This window comes from Erpetoichthys calabaricus, chromosome 5, assembly GCF_900747795.2.
Source record: "Erpetoichthys calabaricus chromosome 5, fErpCal1.3, whole genome shotgun sequence".
Lineage (NCBI taxonomy): Eukaryota > Metazoa > Chordata > Cladistia > Polypteriformes > Polypteridae > Erpetoichthys > Erpetoichthys calabaricus.
In genome coordinates, this window is record NC_041398.2 from 247539362 (window position 1) to 247558043 (window position 18682).

Sequence of the window (18682 nt, forward strand, 5' to 3'; positions counted from 1 at the left end):
TTGATTACAGTGGATGTCCGGCCCTCCTCTTCAGCTTCTTTCACATCTGTCTGTCTTTCTGTTCACCCTTGTTGGTCCTCTTCCTCCATTTCTTATCACTTTCTCCTCCTCCTTCTCCTCCTCCTCATCTGTCTCTGATGGTTGCCCCCTTCTCTAAATCTCGTTATGCAGTTGCACTAATTATATCAGACGGCTGCCCCTTATTTACTCCTCCAGCTCTGCTCTGCCTCGCCGTCTTTTCATGTCGGCTTCAATTAGTCTCCATATTGCTGATGATTAACTCCTAATGTCTAACACCCTGATGGTAACTTTGCTCTTTTTCGTTCCTGCCTTTTCCCTGCAGCTTCTGCTGTCACTCATTATCCTGTAAAGTGATGGATGTGAATGTGATGGCCCCCCTTGACCCCCACCCCTCCATTAGCCCCCTTCTGTTGCTGCGTGTGTAAGTCATTGAGTGACATTCTGGGCCAAAGGTCTCGTCTCACACACACCCGTGTCAATCCCCTGTTGAATTTGAGAAGCTCTAAGCGAGTGGCCAGAGCAGGTCTGTATTTTATGGCGAGTTCCAACAGAGTTAAGGGAAAGTGGCTAATAAAATTACGGATGAAATATGCCTGCCGATGAAAGCCATAAAGATGTAAATGAAGCGTTTTCTGTGGCTGACAGCACTCCAGCCAGCCCAGATGGTCACATTCAGCAAAGTCGCCCAACGACTGTCTGTTTCCACTCCTGCGACACAGCTGAAGTTCATTGCCTGCTTAATTGTTTTGGCAGGAGCTTCAAACAAATTGAATGAATGAACAAACGAACGAATGAATGAGCTCATTGACGGATTAATTAAGTGGGGTTTGCTCTTAAACTCTCCCCGAAACTGTAAGTACACGAAACCGTTCCTTTGCTCCTGCTGACGTAAAAATGACGTGCAGCAGTGAAGACGCGGAGGCATGGCTGACGTGGACCTGTTATGATTTATATTTGCCTTGTTACTGTTTTTCTTCAGCTTCTGGTTATTTTCTGGAGAATTTTAAATGTATCCATTATTGCTCTGTTTCCTTTGATTTCAACTTATTTAACACTTTAGTGATGCGCAGCGCGGGACCCCATGGATGTTTGCTCAGTCCTGTGCTCTTTGAGGGAGGTCAGTGTCCTCCAGTCCTGGTTCTCAGTACGGACGCACTTGAAAATGCATCTTATTTTATTCATTTTGGCTTCTCCATCCGCACGGAAACGGCATTTTCAACCATCAAAAACGTAACTGGGTAGGCAAGGGTAGGGTATAAAGAGCTGGGGAACCATCCCGTTTCATATCGCTAGTCCACTCATGAACTGGTTTTATTTCTGATTTAGCCGATTTCTGCTAATGGCTTTTTCACTTCCTACCTCAGCAGAATTGAAGATTGACAGCTGTACCGCCACTGACATCATTTCCGTTTTGGATTGGACTTCCCCCTCTAGTGGCCATTTTTGCAAGTGCTTTTGGGACTTACTGTCTTTTGGGCATTGTAGTTCATGACAAATTGAAAGACCCTCCCCATTTTTAGATGGGCTTGTACGGGCCGGTGGCCTGCTTCTAAAATTTGTGTAAGGTGAATTTTGGAAAGTCGACATTTTTGGAACGACTGAGACCTACTCCTGGAGGCAAAGCCTGTACATTTCACAACTTCGGGCGAATCTGTGACACAAAGTGCAAAACATAGTTTCTGATCCCGGCTCAGAAATGAGTTGGGGACATGAATAAAAATTGTTTAAACGTTTAGCCGATTTCAATTTGAAAACCATTTAGGACGTAAAACAAAAACAACATTGTGGCCGAGTTCGGTAATGACAGTTCTGCATGCAGCGTGGGCATTTTGAGGTGGCAACAGGGTCTTCCCTTTTATTGTCTGGAGACCGCAAAAATAAAGCTTGTTGGCATTTGTCCCTTCAGTGGGAATGTCACAGAAAGAGAATAAAAGCAGTCAGTCACTCTGCCCAGCAGGTGACTCTGGCCAGTAATGACACCTCCATCCGGGGCACCCGGTGTCTTAAGGTGGCAGGTCTGGAAGGGGGCTGGGCTAAATGCCTTCACAGGGCAGCTTCTCGATGCTGTGGGAAAAGGTGATGACACTGTCAGGGGCCGCGCCCTCCCTCGTCATGGCGGTCTATCACATACCTCGACTGAGCCTGCGAGGAGACCCTCCGACGGGCATGCGTGACAACGTTTACGAGTGCCTGATTAACTTTATATAAAAATCTTTACCAAATTTTTGTATTTTTAACATCCCTAGCGGGTGTTGGTGTTTTTAGAGACGCTCCCAGGGATGTTCATTATGAAGAGGTTGCACCTGTCCTGGGGGAAACGTAACAAGCTGCAGTGCCAACCAAATTATTATTATTATTATTATTCAAAGTTATTGTCTGTTATACCTGCATTTTTGTCACTCTTTAATTTAATATTGTTTTTGTATCATTGTGCTGCTGCTGGAGTATGGGAATTTCCCCTTGGGATTAATAAAGTATCTATCTATCTATCTATCTATCTATCTATCTATCTATCTATCTATCTATCTATCTATCTATCTATCTATCTATCTATCTATCTATCTATCTATCTATCTATCTATCTATCTATCTAAATGCCCACTTGCATGCACATTCAAAGGACACATTCTTTCTTTCTTTCTTTTCTTTCAGCACCCCCCGATATGCGGGTCGACGTCACTTCAAGGATTCAAGGACAGGGACGGTGGCCCCTTGATGAACGCAGGTAGGTTGGAGTGGGTCTTTGCTTATTGTGTGTAATGGTGTCCTGCTGGGAATGTTGTACTGTAGATTTGATGTTTTTACTGTCGAATGGCAGACATGGTGGGTCCTGTGCCATACCAGGACGTCACCTTTGGACTCGTCTGTCATTATTCAAAAAAAAAAAAGGCTCTTGGGGTCTTCTTGATGTTTCTGTGCTAGCAGAAAGGTTCGACTTTGCTGATGTCTCATGAATCCCATTTTTTGCTCTGTGTCCTCGTTATCGTGGCGTCGCGGGCACCGACTTTAGCCGAGGCGGGAGGGGTCTGCAGTTCTTTGTGTCCTTACGAGTGACCACTTTTCTCTCCTCACCTTCAGCTGATTTGTTTTCGTCCTCCAGTGCCGTTTTGTTGTAACCCTGGCATTCTCAGCACCACCTTTCTCTTTATTTTGTTTACTTTTACCTTCGGTGCCCACTTTTAAAATGGTTTCATAATTTGGATGCATCAGCGTATCCCATTTGTGGAGGGGCCGTCTATTTATGAATTTACTAAACGCCTCTTTGAATTTTTTAATGAGTATTTGAAAAGGTGTGCACAGCTTCTGGATGCTTCCTGACACTGTGAGGGACCAACTGGTGTGCCTACCAGGACGTTTGCTGCTCCCTTACCTGGCGAGGAGAACACTGGAAATGAAGGACAGCCTGTGGTGCAGTGATAATTCCCCTGCCGTGCTGGGACGTGGGCACAGGAAGATGCTGCGGCAGAGTAGAACGTTCCCCTGTACACTGGGGGTCTGTTAAAGCCCAATGAGGCATTTCCGGGGTGTTTGTTGACCATTGTGACGGATGGCCGGGGCCCATGCCTGGCCGAGACGCCCCTGCACCGTACAAGGGTGGGAAACCCAGTATCTCCCCCTGGACGCTAAAAGGCAGCCTCCCTGGGTTGCAGCGGTGCCTCGGACTCCCTCAGGGCTTCATGGAGGTTGGAGTTCTGTGCAGCCCTGTTGGGTTCTGCAGGCGCCGCCAGGGGGTGCTGCAGCAGGCGCTGCTGGCAAATTGTGGGCGCTGGTTTCGCCACACCCGGAAGTGCAGCCGGATGTCAGCCGAGCTCGCTCCGCCGTCACGCCATGGACACACGTCCTCAGGCCACTAATGGGTACTCCGTCCCTTGGCGTCTAGGAGGTAGGCAGACGCAAACGTGGAAAAACCTACCCGCGGCCCTTCACTCCTGGGCACATCACCTACCTCCTGCTGAAACCTGTGGTGCTGGTTAGCGTGGTGGTGTCGGGCTGCTGACTTCTAAGTCCACCCGGCTTCTTTTTTCCCCATTAGCTCGGCGTCCCTAGGAGCTCCCTGGTGGTCGTCCTGCGGCTCCCTGCCGCGTGTGTGCGCTTCGGTGCGCTGTCTTGGCGCGCCTTATGCGTGGCTGTGCTGTACGTGTGTCTCGCACTGCTGTGCCGGGTCCTTACACAAATTTTGATACAGGTCCCGGCCCAAAAGACGAACCGGAATCCTGCCGACTATGGCATTGTAAGAAAAGGCGCTATATTGCATCCGACCCGAAACAGATTGGATACGGGAGGCACGTGTAAAACAAACTGTTTATTTTTCTTCAGCTGGAGGGCACGTCTTTCCCGTAATCACACAACACAGTGCCAAGCGCAGTTCCGTAAGCAGTCACCACAAGTAAGCACTCTCTCCTTTTACCACTACTCCTCCCTGGCAACCTCATCCTCTTCCTCCCGATTCTGGCCGCTGAGTGGTGGTCGCTGGCTCCTTTTATTGGGTACCCGGACATCTGGCTGCCCAAAAGGGGCCAGCAGCTCCTCCAGCAGCACCCCCTAGCGGCACCTGCGGAACCCACAGGGCTGCACTGTGTTGTGGATGGAAGGATTACAGGGAAGACGTGCCCTCCAGCTGAAGAAAAATGAGCAGTTTATTTGTTTTACTCGTGCCTCCCGTGTCCAATCTGTGTAGGGGTCGGGCGCAATATAGCGCCTTTTCTTACACCATACAAGAAATAAATGAATGTTGGTGTTGTTGTTGTTGTTGGTCAGCCCTGCATGTCGGCTTAGAGGAATTGGAGCCAAACTTTTGTAAGACGCTAGGGGTCGCCGTTGCCCCTTTTAACCCCCACAGACGGACGCTCAGGACACAAAGTAAAAGCAACAAGAAGATCTTTTATTTCTTTTCTTCCTGTTATAGTGCCCTCAAGAACCACCGTCACAATAAACAGGCAATTCAACGACAATAATAATAATAAACACAAATCTCTCCTCCACACCTCCCAGCAAGCTCTGTCCTACTCCTCCCGACTCCGGCTCACCTGCTGGGTTTTCAGCAGTCCTTTATCTAGCTCCTGACCCGGAAGTGCTGGCAAGTAACGTAAGAGGAAGAACAGAAGCACTTCCAGGTCAGCTGGAGAATTCAAGATCTTTTAATCAGCCCGGGGCTTCCATCCTCGTGACTACCTGGTACTTCCAGGCTACAAGGGAAAGCACGAGACCCCAGGTCACCCAACAGGGCTGAGACACCAAACTCCAACTCCCAGGATGCCCTGCGGGAGACACCGCTAGACTCCAGGGAAGCTGCCACCTAGTGTTTTGGGGGAGGCAGCGTCATCAAGTAGCTACCTTCCCCAAATCCTTCCTAGGGGCGTCCCAGCCGGGTTTGAACTGCTGGCCGTCTCTCACACTTTATATGTCGGGTTTTAGTTTTTATTTAATCAACAGACCTTTCTGAAAAACATCAAGCTGGGTGTCAATTGATGAGCAGACGTAGCGAATGTTTTCATGTAAAAAATAAAATCAACAGCACAAAGTGTGCAGAACGTGTGGTATGAACAGTGCCAGTCAAAGCCCATTTAGAGCTCTAGGTGGCGTGGACGGGCGTCGCTCCTCGTGGTCCACAGCAGGTCTAATTAGACTTTGATGACCTGCGGAGGTGGTCCCCCTCTGTCCAGTAGCACAAACGGTGCCCTTTGTGTATGTAATGTGGGCTTTAATGACCGCGCCCCACTTGGCATACGGGCCGTGCTCACTTTTAGGGCTCATTTATACTTCATGCTCAGAACGTGTGCGCGCCCGCATCATTGCTGCCACGCGTTTCCAGGGTTCATTTGACGCGTCCTCTGAGCAGGTCCTCAGAAATTATCGTGACGTGTGCGCAAGTTCCAGTCCCAGCAAAAAGTCGGGGGGCGCAGTCTCATAAAAGTCGTAATGTGACGTCAGAGTCTGTGTTTACTAACTACATGTGACAGAAAGCCGCTTTGTGGATCCTACGAGATCGGTGTGCGCGCTTCGATGTTTGATGAATGGTTTGATGTGGTGAAGCAAAATGCCGACATACAAATGCATTCGTGGTGCTTTTATATTCAAGCGTCGCGTATTCCCGGTCCCTGGGTTCGCTTCCCGGGTCCTCCCTGCATGGAGTTTGCATGTTCTCCCCGTGTCTGCGTGGGTTTCCTCCGGGCGCTCCGGTTTCCTCCCACAGTCCAAAGACATGCAGGTTAGGTGGATTGGCGATTCTAAATTGGCACCTAGTGTGTGCTTGGTGTGTGGGTGTGTTTGTGTGTGTCTTGCGGTGGGTTGGCACCCTGCCCGGGATTGGTTCCTGCCTTGTGCCCTGTGTTGGCTGGGATTGGCTCCAGCAGACCCCCGTGACCCTGTGTTCGGATTCAGCGGGCTGGATGATGGATGGATGGATATTCCCGGTCGTAATGACACGATACGTTTTAAAAGTCTCACATACCGTCTTCTGTGGGGTGACACGGTGGCGGAGCGTTAGTGCTGCTGTCTTGCAGGGAGTCACGTCGCTGATAATCCCTGCCTGGAGTTGACATGTTTTCCTGCTGGGTTTCCACAGTGGGCTCTGGGGTCCTTCCAAAGATATGCAGATTTGGTGACACTAAAATGACGCGAGCGGTGTATGTGAGTGCTTGTATTCAACTTGCGATGAGCTGATGCCTCGTCCAGGGCTTGTTTCAACCTCGTGCCCAATGCTTGCTGGAATGGACAAATCCCTGGACTGATGGATTTAAACATTAAACATCCTTTTCAGAGATATTGCGGTAAGGTGTCATCGGAATTTAATCCAGGCAATTCAAAACACAGCGAAGCCGTACCTCTTCTCCCCATGATAATATCTCGCACTGCCACTTGGTGTGGATTCCTCCAGATTTACGTAAAGTATGCGCGCAAGTATAAACAGTACAACACTTACGTATCAGGAGTGTCCGCTGGAGCATGCATCACGTCGCGTGAAGTACAGTGCATCCAGAAAGTATTCACAGCACATCACTTTCTCCACATTTTGTTATGTTACAGCCTTATTCCAAAATGGATTAAATTATTTTTTTTCCTCAGAATTCTACACACAACACCCCATAATGACAACGTGAAAAAAGTTTACTTGAGGTTTTTGCAAATTTATTAAAAATAAAAAAACTGAGAACTCCCATGTCCATAAGTATTCACAGCCTTTGCTCAATACTTTGTCGGTGCACCTTTGGCATCAATTCCAGCCTCAAGTCTTGTTGAATATGATGTCACAAGCTTGGCACACCTATCCTTGTCCAGTTTGGCCCATTCCTCTTTGCAGCACCTCTCAAGCTCCATCAGGTTGGATGGGAAGCGTCGGTGCACAGCCATTTTAAGATCTCTCCAGAGATGTTCAATCAGATTCAAGTCTGGGCTCTGGCGGGCCACTCAAGGACATTCACAGAGTTGTCCTGAAGCCACTCCTTTGATATCTTGGCTGTGTGCTTAGGGTCGTTGTCCTGCTGAAAGATGAACCGTCGCCCCAGTCTGAGGTCAAGAGCGCTCTGGAGCAGGTTTTCATCCAGGATGTCTCTGTACATTGCTGCAGTCATCTTTCCCTTTATCCTGACTAGTCTCCCAATCCCCACAGCATGATGCTGCCACCACCATGCTTCACTGTAGAGATGGTATTGGCCTGGTGATGAGCGGTGCCTGGTTTCCTCCAAACATGACTCCTGGCATTCACACCAAAGAGTTCAATCTTTGTCTCATCAGACCAGAGAATTTTCTTTCTCATGGTCTGAGAGTCCTTCAGGTGCCTTTTGGCAAACTCCAAGCGGGCTGCCATGTGCCTTTTACTAAGGAGTGGCTTCCGTCTGGCCACTCTACCATACAGACCTGATTGGTGGATTGCTGCAGAGATGGTTGTCCTTCTGGAAGGTTCTCCTCTCTCCACAGAGGACCTCTGGAGCTCTGACAGAGTGACCATCGGGTTCTTGGTCACCTCCCTGACTAAGGCCCTTCTCCCCCGATCGCTCAGTTTAGATGGCCGGCCAGCTCTACGAAGATTCCTGGTGGTTTCGAACTTCTTCCACTTACGGATGATGGAGGCCACTGTGCTCATTGGGACCTTCAAAGCAGCAGAAATTTTTCTGTAACCTTCCCCAGATTTGACAATCCTGTCTCGGAGGTCTACAGACAATTCCTTTGACTTCATACTTGGTTTGTGCTCTGACATGAACTGTCAACTGTGGGACCTTCTATAGACAGGTGTGTGCCTTTCCAAATCATGTCCAGTCAACTGAATTTACCACAGGTGGACTCCAATGAAGCTGCAGAAACATCTCAAGGATGATCAGGGGAAACAGGAGGCACCTGAGCTCAATGGCAAAGGCTGTGAATACTTATGTACATGGGATTTCTCAGTTTTTTTATTTTTAATAAGTTTGCAAAAACCTCAAGTAAACTTTTTTCACGTTGTCATTATGGGGTGTTGTGTGTAGAATTCTGAGGAAAAAAATGAATTTAATCCATTTTGGAATAAGGCTGTAACATAACAAAATGTGGAGAAAGTGATGTGCTGTGAATACTTTCCGGATGCACTGTATAAATCTGGCCTTACATGCGTAAAACGGTGCCCAGTAGGTAGCAGCACCCTCTCAGTATCATCAGAGTTCAATGAGTGGGTGTCTGGAGGGAAAACCCTTCAGTAGCCCAAATGGCACCCCTTTGTGTATGCAATGAGGACCTAAAGGAGCGCGCATGACTTGACTTATACATGCCTAAACGGTGCCCAGCGGGTAACAGTGCCCACTCAGTATCATCAGAGTTCAATGAGATGGTGTCTGGTCTCCCTCAACGTTGTGGATGGAAATCCCAGCAGGTCATCTGTAATTTTAAACTGCAGTGACCTGCGGTGGGTTCCCCCCTGTGTACAGAGCATGCGCCCCTTTGTGTCTATACCAAGAACACAGTTTAACTTTTATTAACGGCATTCAGCGGGTAACAGCGAAAACTCGGTGTCATCAGAGTTCAATGATTCAGTGTCTGGAAGGCAAACCCTTCAGTAGCCCAAATGGCACCCCTTTGTGTATGTAATGAGGACCTAAAGGAGCGCACGTGACTCGACTTTTGCATGCCTAAATGGTGCCCGGTGGGTAATAGCGCCCATCTTGTATCATCAGAGTTGAATGACCAAGTTTGCAGTCACAGGGTGGATGGACGTCGCCTGTCATTGTCCATAGTGGGTCATCTGTATAATTAGATTTCCGTGATCTTTTGTGGATCCCACTCAGTGTTTCCCTTCATTTTGGGCTCTAGGCGGCATGTACGGGCGTCGCTCCTCGTGGTCCATAGAAGGTCTTATTAGACTTTGATGACCGGGGGGGGGGGGGTGGTCCCCCTCTGCCCAGTAGCACAAACAGTGCCCTTTGTGTATGTAATACGGACCTTAAGGAGCGCGAACCACTTGGCATACGGGCTGTGCTCATTTTTACATGCGTAGTTGGTGCCCGTGTACACTGGGTGGCAGCATCACCTCTGGTGAGCCCCAAGTATGGACTCCCAGCAGGGCAGCATGGGAGTTGTGTTCACAGGGGCCTGCACTGCTGCATTCTGTGGAGGGTCGCTATTGGATACTGACGGCACAAGGCAGGACCCGGAAGTGCTTCTCAGGGGGCACTGGTGGTACTCCCAGGTTTGGAGTTAAAAGCTCAGGAGTCGGATGTGGAGGAAGGAGTACAGCTCTAGAAAAAGAAAAGAGAGCGATGTGCTGTATTGCTGCATTGTGCGGAATTAAAAACTCTGGAATTGAACTGGGACTGCTGTTGTGCTACGGTGTCCTGGGGTTCTGGGGGCATTGATGTGCCCCCTAGTGGCCGCAATACCCACTACACCCATGCAGGTGACTGTTGCTCTGTGAATACAATGACTTGTCTTCTGCTTTGTGTCTTGTATTTACCCTCCTGTTTTTTGACACCCATTGCACGCCCCTGTGTGATGAGAGGTCCGCGGCGAAGGGCAGTCTTTTTAAACAAATAGTGGGGTCCCAGGAAGTGCAGAACTTCAATCGAGTGTGGGTGTGCGTGAGCGCACTTCACTCCGGGGTTGATTAGGGTGCTTGGCAGATGGCGAGTGGTTCAGTCAACTCGGAGAAAGTGGCATATCACACACCCTCACCCAGTCAGGCCGTATGAAGTGTGGGGGGGGGGGGGGGGGGGGAGCCCACAGGGCAGAGAGGGAGGAAAAAAAATTAACAGAACAGAAAGAAAAGGGGGCGGCATGGTGGCGCAGTGGGTAGCGCTGCTGCCTTGCAGTTAGGATACCCGGGTTCACTTCCCGGGTCCTCCCTGCATGGAGTTTGCATGTTCTCCCCGTGTCTGCGTGGGTTTCCTCCCACAGTCCAAAGACATGCAGGTTAGGTGCATTAGCGATCCTAAATTGTCCCGTGGGTGTGTGTGTGTCCTGCGGTGGGCTGGTGCCCTGCCCGGGATTGGTTCCTGCCTTGCGCCTCTGTGTTGGCTGGGATTGTCTCCAGCAGGATGGACAATGGATGGATGGATGGAAGGAAAAGGATAACACGGAGCTTAAAGGAAAGAAAATGGAATGATGAGAGGAGCCGAAATGGGATGGGGGCCACGCAATAGAAAGTGGAAACAGGCGGGCAGTACAAACAAGCCCCAGGGGAGGTGAATGGAGCTAACCAGGACTGTCCCAGCCCACCCTACCTGGAAGGGGGTCTCTCTCTCTCTCTCTGAATTATCTTTTCTAAGACTTCTTCCATTTTTTTTTTCCTACACAGATTTTCTGGGAGTTTTTTTCTTGTTGTTAAAGCCCACTGAGGCATGTCCGGTGTGATTGTTGACCATACAAGAAATAAATGACTGCTGGTGTTGTTGTTGGTCAGCCCTGCACATCGGCTTAGAGGAACTGGAGCCAAACTTTATATGACAGAGAGATGTCGGGTTTTGGGTTTTATTAAATCAGCAGACCTTTCTGAAAAACCCTTTGTCAAGCTGGGTGTCAACTGATGAGCAGACGTGGTGAATGTTTTCATTTAAAAAATAAAATCAACGGCACAAAGTGTGCAGAACGTGTGGTGTGAACAGTGCCAGTCAAAGCCCATTTTGAGCTCTAGATGGCGTGGACGGGCGTCGCTCCTCATGGTCCTTAGCAGGTCTTATTAGAGTTTCAGGACCTAGGGAGGTGGTCCTCCTCTGCCCAGTAGCACAAACGGTGCCCTTTGTGTATGTAATGCGGACCTTAAGGAGCGTGCACCACTTGGCATATGGGCCGTGCTCACTTTTACATGCATAAAACGGTGCCTAGTGGGTAACAGCGCCTACTCAGTATCATCAGAGTTCAATGAGTGGGTGTCTGGAGGGCAATCCCTTCAGTAGCACAAATGGCACCCCTTTGTATATGTAATGAGGACCTAAAGGAGCGCGCGTGACTTGACTTTTACATGCCTAAATGGTGCCCGGCGGGTAATAGCGCCCACCTTGTATCATCAGAGTTGAATGACTTGAGTTTTCAGTCACAGGGTGGATGGACATCGCCTCTCGTTGTCCATAGTGGGTCATCTGTATAATTAAACTTCCGTGATCTGTGGTGGGTCCCACTCAGTGTTCCTCTTCAGTAGCACAAACGGCGCCACTCTGTACAACAAACTTTAAGGAGTACGCACTTTTATTTTCACTAGCAGCATTCAGTGGGTAACTGTGCCCACTCAGTATCATCAGAGTTCAATGAGTGGGTGTCTGGAGGGAAAATCCTAAAGTAGCCCAAATGGCACCCCTTTGTGTATGTAATGAGGACCTAAAGGAGCGCGCATGACTCGACTTTTACATGCCTAAACGGTGCCCAGCAGGTAACAGCGCCCACTCAGTATCATCAGAGTTCAATGAGTGGGTGACTGGTCTACCTCAACGTTGTGGATGGAAATCCTAGCAGGTCATCTGTAATTTTAAAACAAACAGCAGTGACCTGTGGTGGGTTCCCCTCCGTGTACAGAGCATGCGCCCCTTTGTCTCTATACCAAGAACTTTGAGGAGCACACAGTTTAACTTTCGTTAATGGCATTCAGCGGGTAACAGCGACCACTCGGTGTCATCATAGTTCAATGATTGGGTGTCTGGTGGGCAAACCCTTCATACCTTTGTGTATGTAATGAGGACCTAAAGGAGCGCGCGTGACTTGACTTTTACATGCCTAAATGGTGCCTGGCGGGTAATAGCGCCCACCTTGTATCATCACAGTTGAATGACTTGAGTTTGCAGTCACAGGGTAGATGGACATCGCCTCTCGTTGTCCATAGTGGGTCATCTGTATAATTAGACTTCCGTGATCTGTGGTGGGTCCCACTCAGTGTTCCTCTTCAGTAGCACAAATGGCGCCACTCTGTACAACAAACTTTAAGGAGCACGCACTTTTATTTTCACTAGCAGCATTCAGCGGGTAAGTGTTGCCCACTCAGTATCATCAGAATTCAATGACCGGGTTTCCTGGTGTCCGTCGGTGTCCAGAGTGTGCGCCCCTTCAGTAACACGAACGGTGCCCTTTTGTGCACTGACAGCAGACTTTAAGGGGGACACACCACTTGGCACATGGGCCATGCTCCCTGCTAATTTCATAAATGGTGCCCAGAGAGCAGCAGCAGCACCCACTCAGTATCATCAAAGTTCAACGATTATGTTTTCAGTCTCCCTTGGTGGGGTTTAACAAGCATCGCCTCCTCATTGTCCATAGCAGGTCATCTGCATTATTAGACTTTGACGGCCCTCAGTGTCCTAGGAGTGCGCCCCTTCAGTAGCACAAATGGCACCGCTTTGAGTTTGTACCAAGAACTTTAAGGAGCACACACTTTTATATTCATTAATGACATTCAGTGCTCACTCAGCATCATCAGAGTTCAATGACTGGGTTTCCGGTCAGCAGGGCGGATGGATATCACCTCTCGTTGTCCATAGTGGGTCATGGGTATTATTAGACTTTGGTGACCTGTTGTGGGGCGCACACTCTGAACACTAAGTGGGACCCACAACAGGTCACCAAAGTCTAATAACACCCACTTAGTGTCTAATAATACCCACTTAGTGTTCAGAGCGTGCGCCCCTTCAGTAGCAAAAATGGTGCCCCATTGTGTATATACAACAAACTTTAAGGAGCATGCGCTTTTATATTCACTAACGGCATTCAGTGGGTAACTGTGCCCACTCAGAATCATCAAAGTTCAATGATTATGTTTCCAGTCTCCATTGGCGGGGTGACCGGGCATCGCCCCTCATTGTCTGACTGCGTTATTATTAGACTTTGATGACCTCGTGGGGGAAATTCCCCTTGGTGTCCAGAGCGTGCGCCCCTTCAGTAACACAAATGGTGCCCGATTGTGTATATTATGCAGACCTTACGGAGCAGCGCACATCACTTGGGATATGGGCATACACACTTTTACATGTATTAATGATGCCCTTGCGAGGTAGCAACACCCGCTCAGTATCTTCAGAGTTCAACGATTGGGTTTCCGGTCCCCCTCGGTGTCCAGAGCGTGTACCCCTTCAGTAACACAAATGGTGCCCCTGTGTGTATTTACGTCAGACTTTAAGGAGGGCGCACCACTTAGCATAAGGGCCATGCTGAGTTTTGCATTCATAAATGGCGCCCAGTGATCAGCAGCACATCGCCCCTCATTGTCCATAGTGGGTCTTCCGTATTATTAGACTTTGATGACCTGGGGGGGGGGGGGATCCCCCTCGGTGTCCGGAACATGCGCCCCTTCAGTAGCATAAATGGCACCACTTTGTGTTTGTACCAAGAACTTTAAGGAGCACACACTTTTATATTCATTAATAACATTCAGTGCCCACTCAGCAGAGTTCAACGACTGGGTTTCCGGTCCCCCTCAATTTATAAATGGTGCTCCTCAGATGCCACCTTAATGGGCGTGTGAGTTCATGGTAAACGCTGGCTGGTAAGTGGAGAAATTGAACTGGCATTGTCCCAGTTTGCAGCCCAGCACTTAGCTCGGTGGCCGACTCTTCAGGTTTTATTAACTCTGCCACGGTGCGATTTGACGACAATTGCCTTCTGATTGGTCTCATAATTGAGTGGAGTCCTTTTGTTGATGCGTGTTCCTGTATTTGCTTCATTATCGTTTAATTGAAGCCACGTTCCGGTTGGTTGAACCATTTAACTCTCTGCAATTGCTTTATTGTTCTGTCGGGCTTAAGATGGCTGTTCTGTCTGTAGACAAATGTGCACTGCATATAGAAAAGCAGCCGATGTACGCATTGCAGACGGGCCATTAATGCTCAGACGTCTCCACTTAGTGATTTGTTTAGATGGAGCTTACGCTGTTATTTTTACTCGAACACCACTGATTTAAAAAGTGGTCTAGATGTGGGTTCAAATGCCATGTCACACCCTGTGCTGTTTTTGGGCATTAAAGTTGTGGTGGGGCCACCTTGGAATGTTCAGTTCTGCGTGCAGACGTCTCCAATGTTTATAACAACTGTGGACGGGGAAAGACCCTGAGGAGTCTATAGAGTGGTCGGTGGGCTAAATGGCACAAAAATAACACAAAAAGATGGACGGCTTTCTAAAATAGTGCAACTCGACCCAGCGGGTTGGTCCTGGGGAGCTCCAGTTGTCTTGTGGCCACCACAGCTCCATCTGAGGATGCCTGGGCTTTATGGGAGTCCAGCCAGAATGGGCGGGGTCATTTACCCCGTCATTTATCACTTCAAGAGAGGACCACGGAATCAAAAAACAGGTGAAGAAGGCAGGCTGTTGTCACAGGACACCATCTGGACCCATTGTAGAAGCAAAGAATGAGATCAGAACTGGTGGCCATTGTGAACAATGCTGCACATCCTCTCTGTGACACAACAGCACTGAGGACATTTAGGCAGCAGGAACGTGTGAAGAGATGGGGGGGGGGGGGCAAGGTGAAGGGGTCCTCATACTAACAGCCTTTATAGTGCCTTACTGGAACTGCTCTTTAATCTTTAGCCAAGGCAGAATATAATGTTATATAGTGCCTTGCACATCGATGTATCTTTCTATCTATATGACCCTGCCTACTACACTAAAACTAAAATCAATCTATCTATCTAATCCTGCCTACTATACTAAAATTAAATTCTATCTATCTATCTATCTATCTATCTATCTATCTATCTATCTATCTATCTATCTATCTATCTATCTAATCATGCCTACTATACTAAAATTAAATTCTATCTATCTATCTATCTATCTATCTGTCTGTCTGTCTGTCTGTCTGTCTGTCTGTCTATCTATCATATAGTGCCTTTCATCTATCTATCTATCTATCTATCTATCTATCTATCTATCTATCTATCTATCTATCTATCTATCTATCTATCTATCTATCTATCTATCTATCTATCTATCTATCTATCTATCACATTGACTTGAATGTTTTCAGACCCTTCACTCCGTACTTAGTTAGAAGAACGAGCAGAACAAACTCTGAGTTCTCATTGTGTTCCTTCAACATGGGCAGTGCCACCCTGTACCTGCGGCCACTGTGTGGCACGGACTAGTAACATCACTTCAAGAGAGGACCACGGAATCAAAAAACAGGTGAAGAAGGCAGGCTGTGGTCACAGGACACCATCTGGACCCATTGTAGAAGCAAAGAATGAGATCAGAACTGGTGGCCATTGTGAACAATGCTGCACATCCTCTCTGTGACACAACAGCACTGAGGACATTTAGGCAACAGGAACGTGTGAAGAGGGTCCTCATACTAACAGCCTTTATAGTGCCTTACTGGAACTGCTCTTTAATCTTTAGCCAAGGCAGAATATAATGTTATATAGTGCCTTGCACATCGATGTATCTTTCTATCTATATGACCCTGCCTACTACACTAAAACTAAAATCAATCTATCTATCTAATCCTGCCTACTATACTAAAATTAAATTCTATCTATCTATCTATCTATCTATCTATCTATCTATCTATCTATCTATCTATCTATCTATCTATCTATCTATCTATCTATCTATCTATCTATCTAATCCTGCCTACTATACTAAAATTAAATTCTGTCTGTCTGTCTGTCTGTCTGTCTGTCTGTCTATCTAATCCTGCCTACTATACTAAAATTAAATTCTATCTATCTATCTATCTATCTATCTATCTATCTATCTATCTATCTATCTATCTATCTATCTATCTATCTATCTGGGAGTCTCAAGACACGCAAGTCCCAAATAGTTGGTAAAACTCTTCTAATAATGTCCACTAGAGGGGGATACACCGCCTAAACCCTGGCTAATTAAATTGGCAAACACAGAAACTTCATAAAAATAAAGATTTTCTTCTTCGCAAAATTACTTTGTAATACGGCGAAGCTCCAAAGAGCACCATGGCAAAGCCTAAAAACGCAAGGCAATCCAAGCAAAGTGCAAAAACAGAAGCCCAATGTAAAGTCAAAGAACAGAGCAGAAAGTCAGAAAATCCATTAAGCCGCAATAAGCCCAAGGCAAAGCAAGAGCACAAAGCTCACCAGAGTTCCCTTGTGCAACTGAAGTCTGTGACAATCTGTGTTTCGTGGTGCCGTCACCCCTTTTTGGTGTACCACTGAGTGCTCTCTGCTCTTCATGAATCTTCACAGGATGACAACCTAACTATTTCTACAATTAGACAACCAAACTTTACCAAACACAGTAACCCGAAAGCAGACCTAAAGCCCGTAAATTTCCAAAGCACTTAAAAAAAGTGCCCAATAGCGGGGGAAATCCTGTCAGAAACCCCAGCTAGGCACAAAAAGGGCATTGTAGAATCATTATAAAATGAAAGTTTAACATCACTAAAATGCCCTTCAGTAACAATGAAGCTCTGTGCAGCACAAAACCAAAAGGATTTGCACAAAACAATAAATCAAAAATCCAGCGCAACCAAACTCCCAACACAATAAACCAAAAGAATCCGAAACACTCAGCAGAAATCCAAAGCACAAGAACTCCCCACTCCCTACTTCATTCAAAATGAACCACCGGGAACTGTGGGAGACCCTCAAGATTTTTTGGGCGGATGGGCCCACCCACAAAGCACATGGAACCTAACAGAAGCTCAGACAGTAGAGCAGATCATTAACAAAAGTCACATTCATATTCTGTGTAGCGCTGGCCGTTCTAGAACAGTAAATCTTTATTCTTCTGCAAGCCTGTTTCCTCCGTGTCTGACTAAGAAAGCGGCCTGCTCTAAGTGGCCGATACGATTGATGGCCGGTGTCAGACCTTCTCCGCTGAGCTGTTCCGAGCGAGCGCCTTTATTCTTGGAATTTGTGTGTGTGAGGGGCAAGCGTTTATTAACAGTGTTTGTGTCTTCTCACCCCAGGCTCTCGGCTAATGAGCGTGGAAGAGAAGTGTGCATTTATTACTTTTTAAGCCAATGTAGCTCTTAGCCACTTTGTATGCATCGAGAGCAGATGACAAAGCAGCAGCAGCAGCAGCACGGGGTTGAGAGAGAGAGAGAGTGACGCCAGCGACTTTTCATAACGGCCAGAGAAAATCACCAGGGAACGGGTTATTCAAGTCGAAATTTTTGATTTACGCCGTGTCCTATTTTGAGCATTGAGAATCCGTTATGGGGAGGTGACGAGTGACGCGAGTGCTGAGAGACTGGAGCCTTATTACGAGTTAGTGAGCGTGTGTGTGTGTATCGATCTTTTATAGCAGGCAAGTTCTTCACGTGTGAGTGAGCATGACAAGAATACAAGACACTTGTTTATATTTACGACGTACTGTCAGGGGGCTGCACAGCAAAGAGGTTTCTAGATCCTGGGAGGGTGGGATGGATCACTGAACAGATGAGAGGCCAAGAAGTCCGACTACTCCTTGGATAGATTACAGGAGGCCGAGGAGCCTTCTGAACGTTGGGATAGATGACCATCCAAACAGGAGGACAAGGAGCCATCTGGAAGTTGGGGTGGAACACCACCCTGACAGGAAGCCAAAATACCATCCAAGGGATAGAATGGATCACTGCCTGAGCCGGAGGAGCTATCTGGAGGTTGGGGTTGACCACCACCAAGACGGGAAGCCAAAATGCCATCCAGGGGTTAGAATGGACCACTGCCTGGACAGAAGGAGCTATCTGGAAATTTGGGTGGACAACCACCCAGATGGGAAGCCAAAATACCATCCAAGGGTTAGGAGAAATCACTGCCTGAGCAAGACGGGCAATCTGGAGGTTGGGGTGGACCACCAGCAAGATGGGAAACCAAAATACCATCCAGGGGTTAGGAGAAATCACTGCCTGAGCAAGACGGGCAATCTGGAGGTTGGGGTGGATTACTTCCCCAAATGGCAGACCAAGCCGCCCTCCTGGAGTTTGGATGGATCACTGCCTGGACAGACAGACAGCCATCTGGAAGCAGGAGTAGACCACCACCCGGGAGGGGAAACCAAAATGCCATCCAGGGGTTAGAATGGATCACTGCCTGGACAGAAGCAGCTGTCTGGGAGTTGGGGTGGATCACCAGCCGTATGGAAGTTTAAACCATGAAGTCTGTTAGAGGAACGTAAGAGGCCAGCAGTTAGTCCTCCCTGCCACTTGGGTGCAGCAGAAGGGTGAAGCTCTCTTCTGATCTCAAGCAGGGCGATGTTACCCTACAGATTATGAGCACCTTAATGCATCTTTTTGAATTGGAAAGAGTCTGAGGCCTTA

The 18682-nt window shown here is 47.9% G+C and overlaps 2 protein-coding genes across 6 annotated transcripts in view; one reads left to right on the forward strand and one right to left on the reverse strand.

Annotated features, from left to right (window-relative positions):
• The window catches only part of inpp4b (inositol polyphosphate-4-phosphatase type II B), a 533162-nt gene that overhangs the window by 268996 nt on the left and 245484 nt on the right, over window positions 1–18682 (forward strand). For all 5 annotated transcript variants that reach the window (XM_051928128.1, XM_051928130.1, XM_051928129.1 and 2 more), the window contains one exon: window positions 2674–2746. In XM_051928128.1, the coding sequence (XP_051784088.1) occupies window positions 2674–2746 (73 nt within the window). The remainder of the gene's footprint in view (window positions 1–2673; window positions 2747–18682) is intronic.
• LOC114652371 (interleukin-15-like) overlaps window positions 1–18682 on the reverse strand; it is a 523178-nt gene that overhangs the window by 107894 nt on the left and 396602 nt on the right. The window lies entirely within an intron of this gene.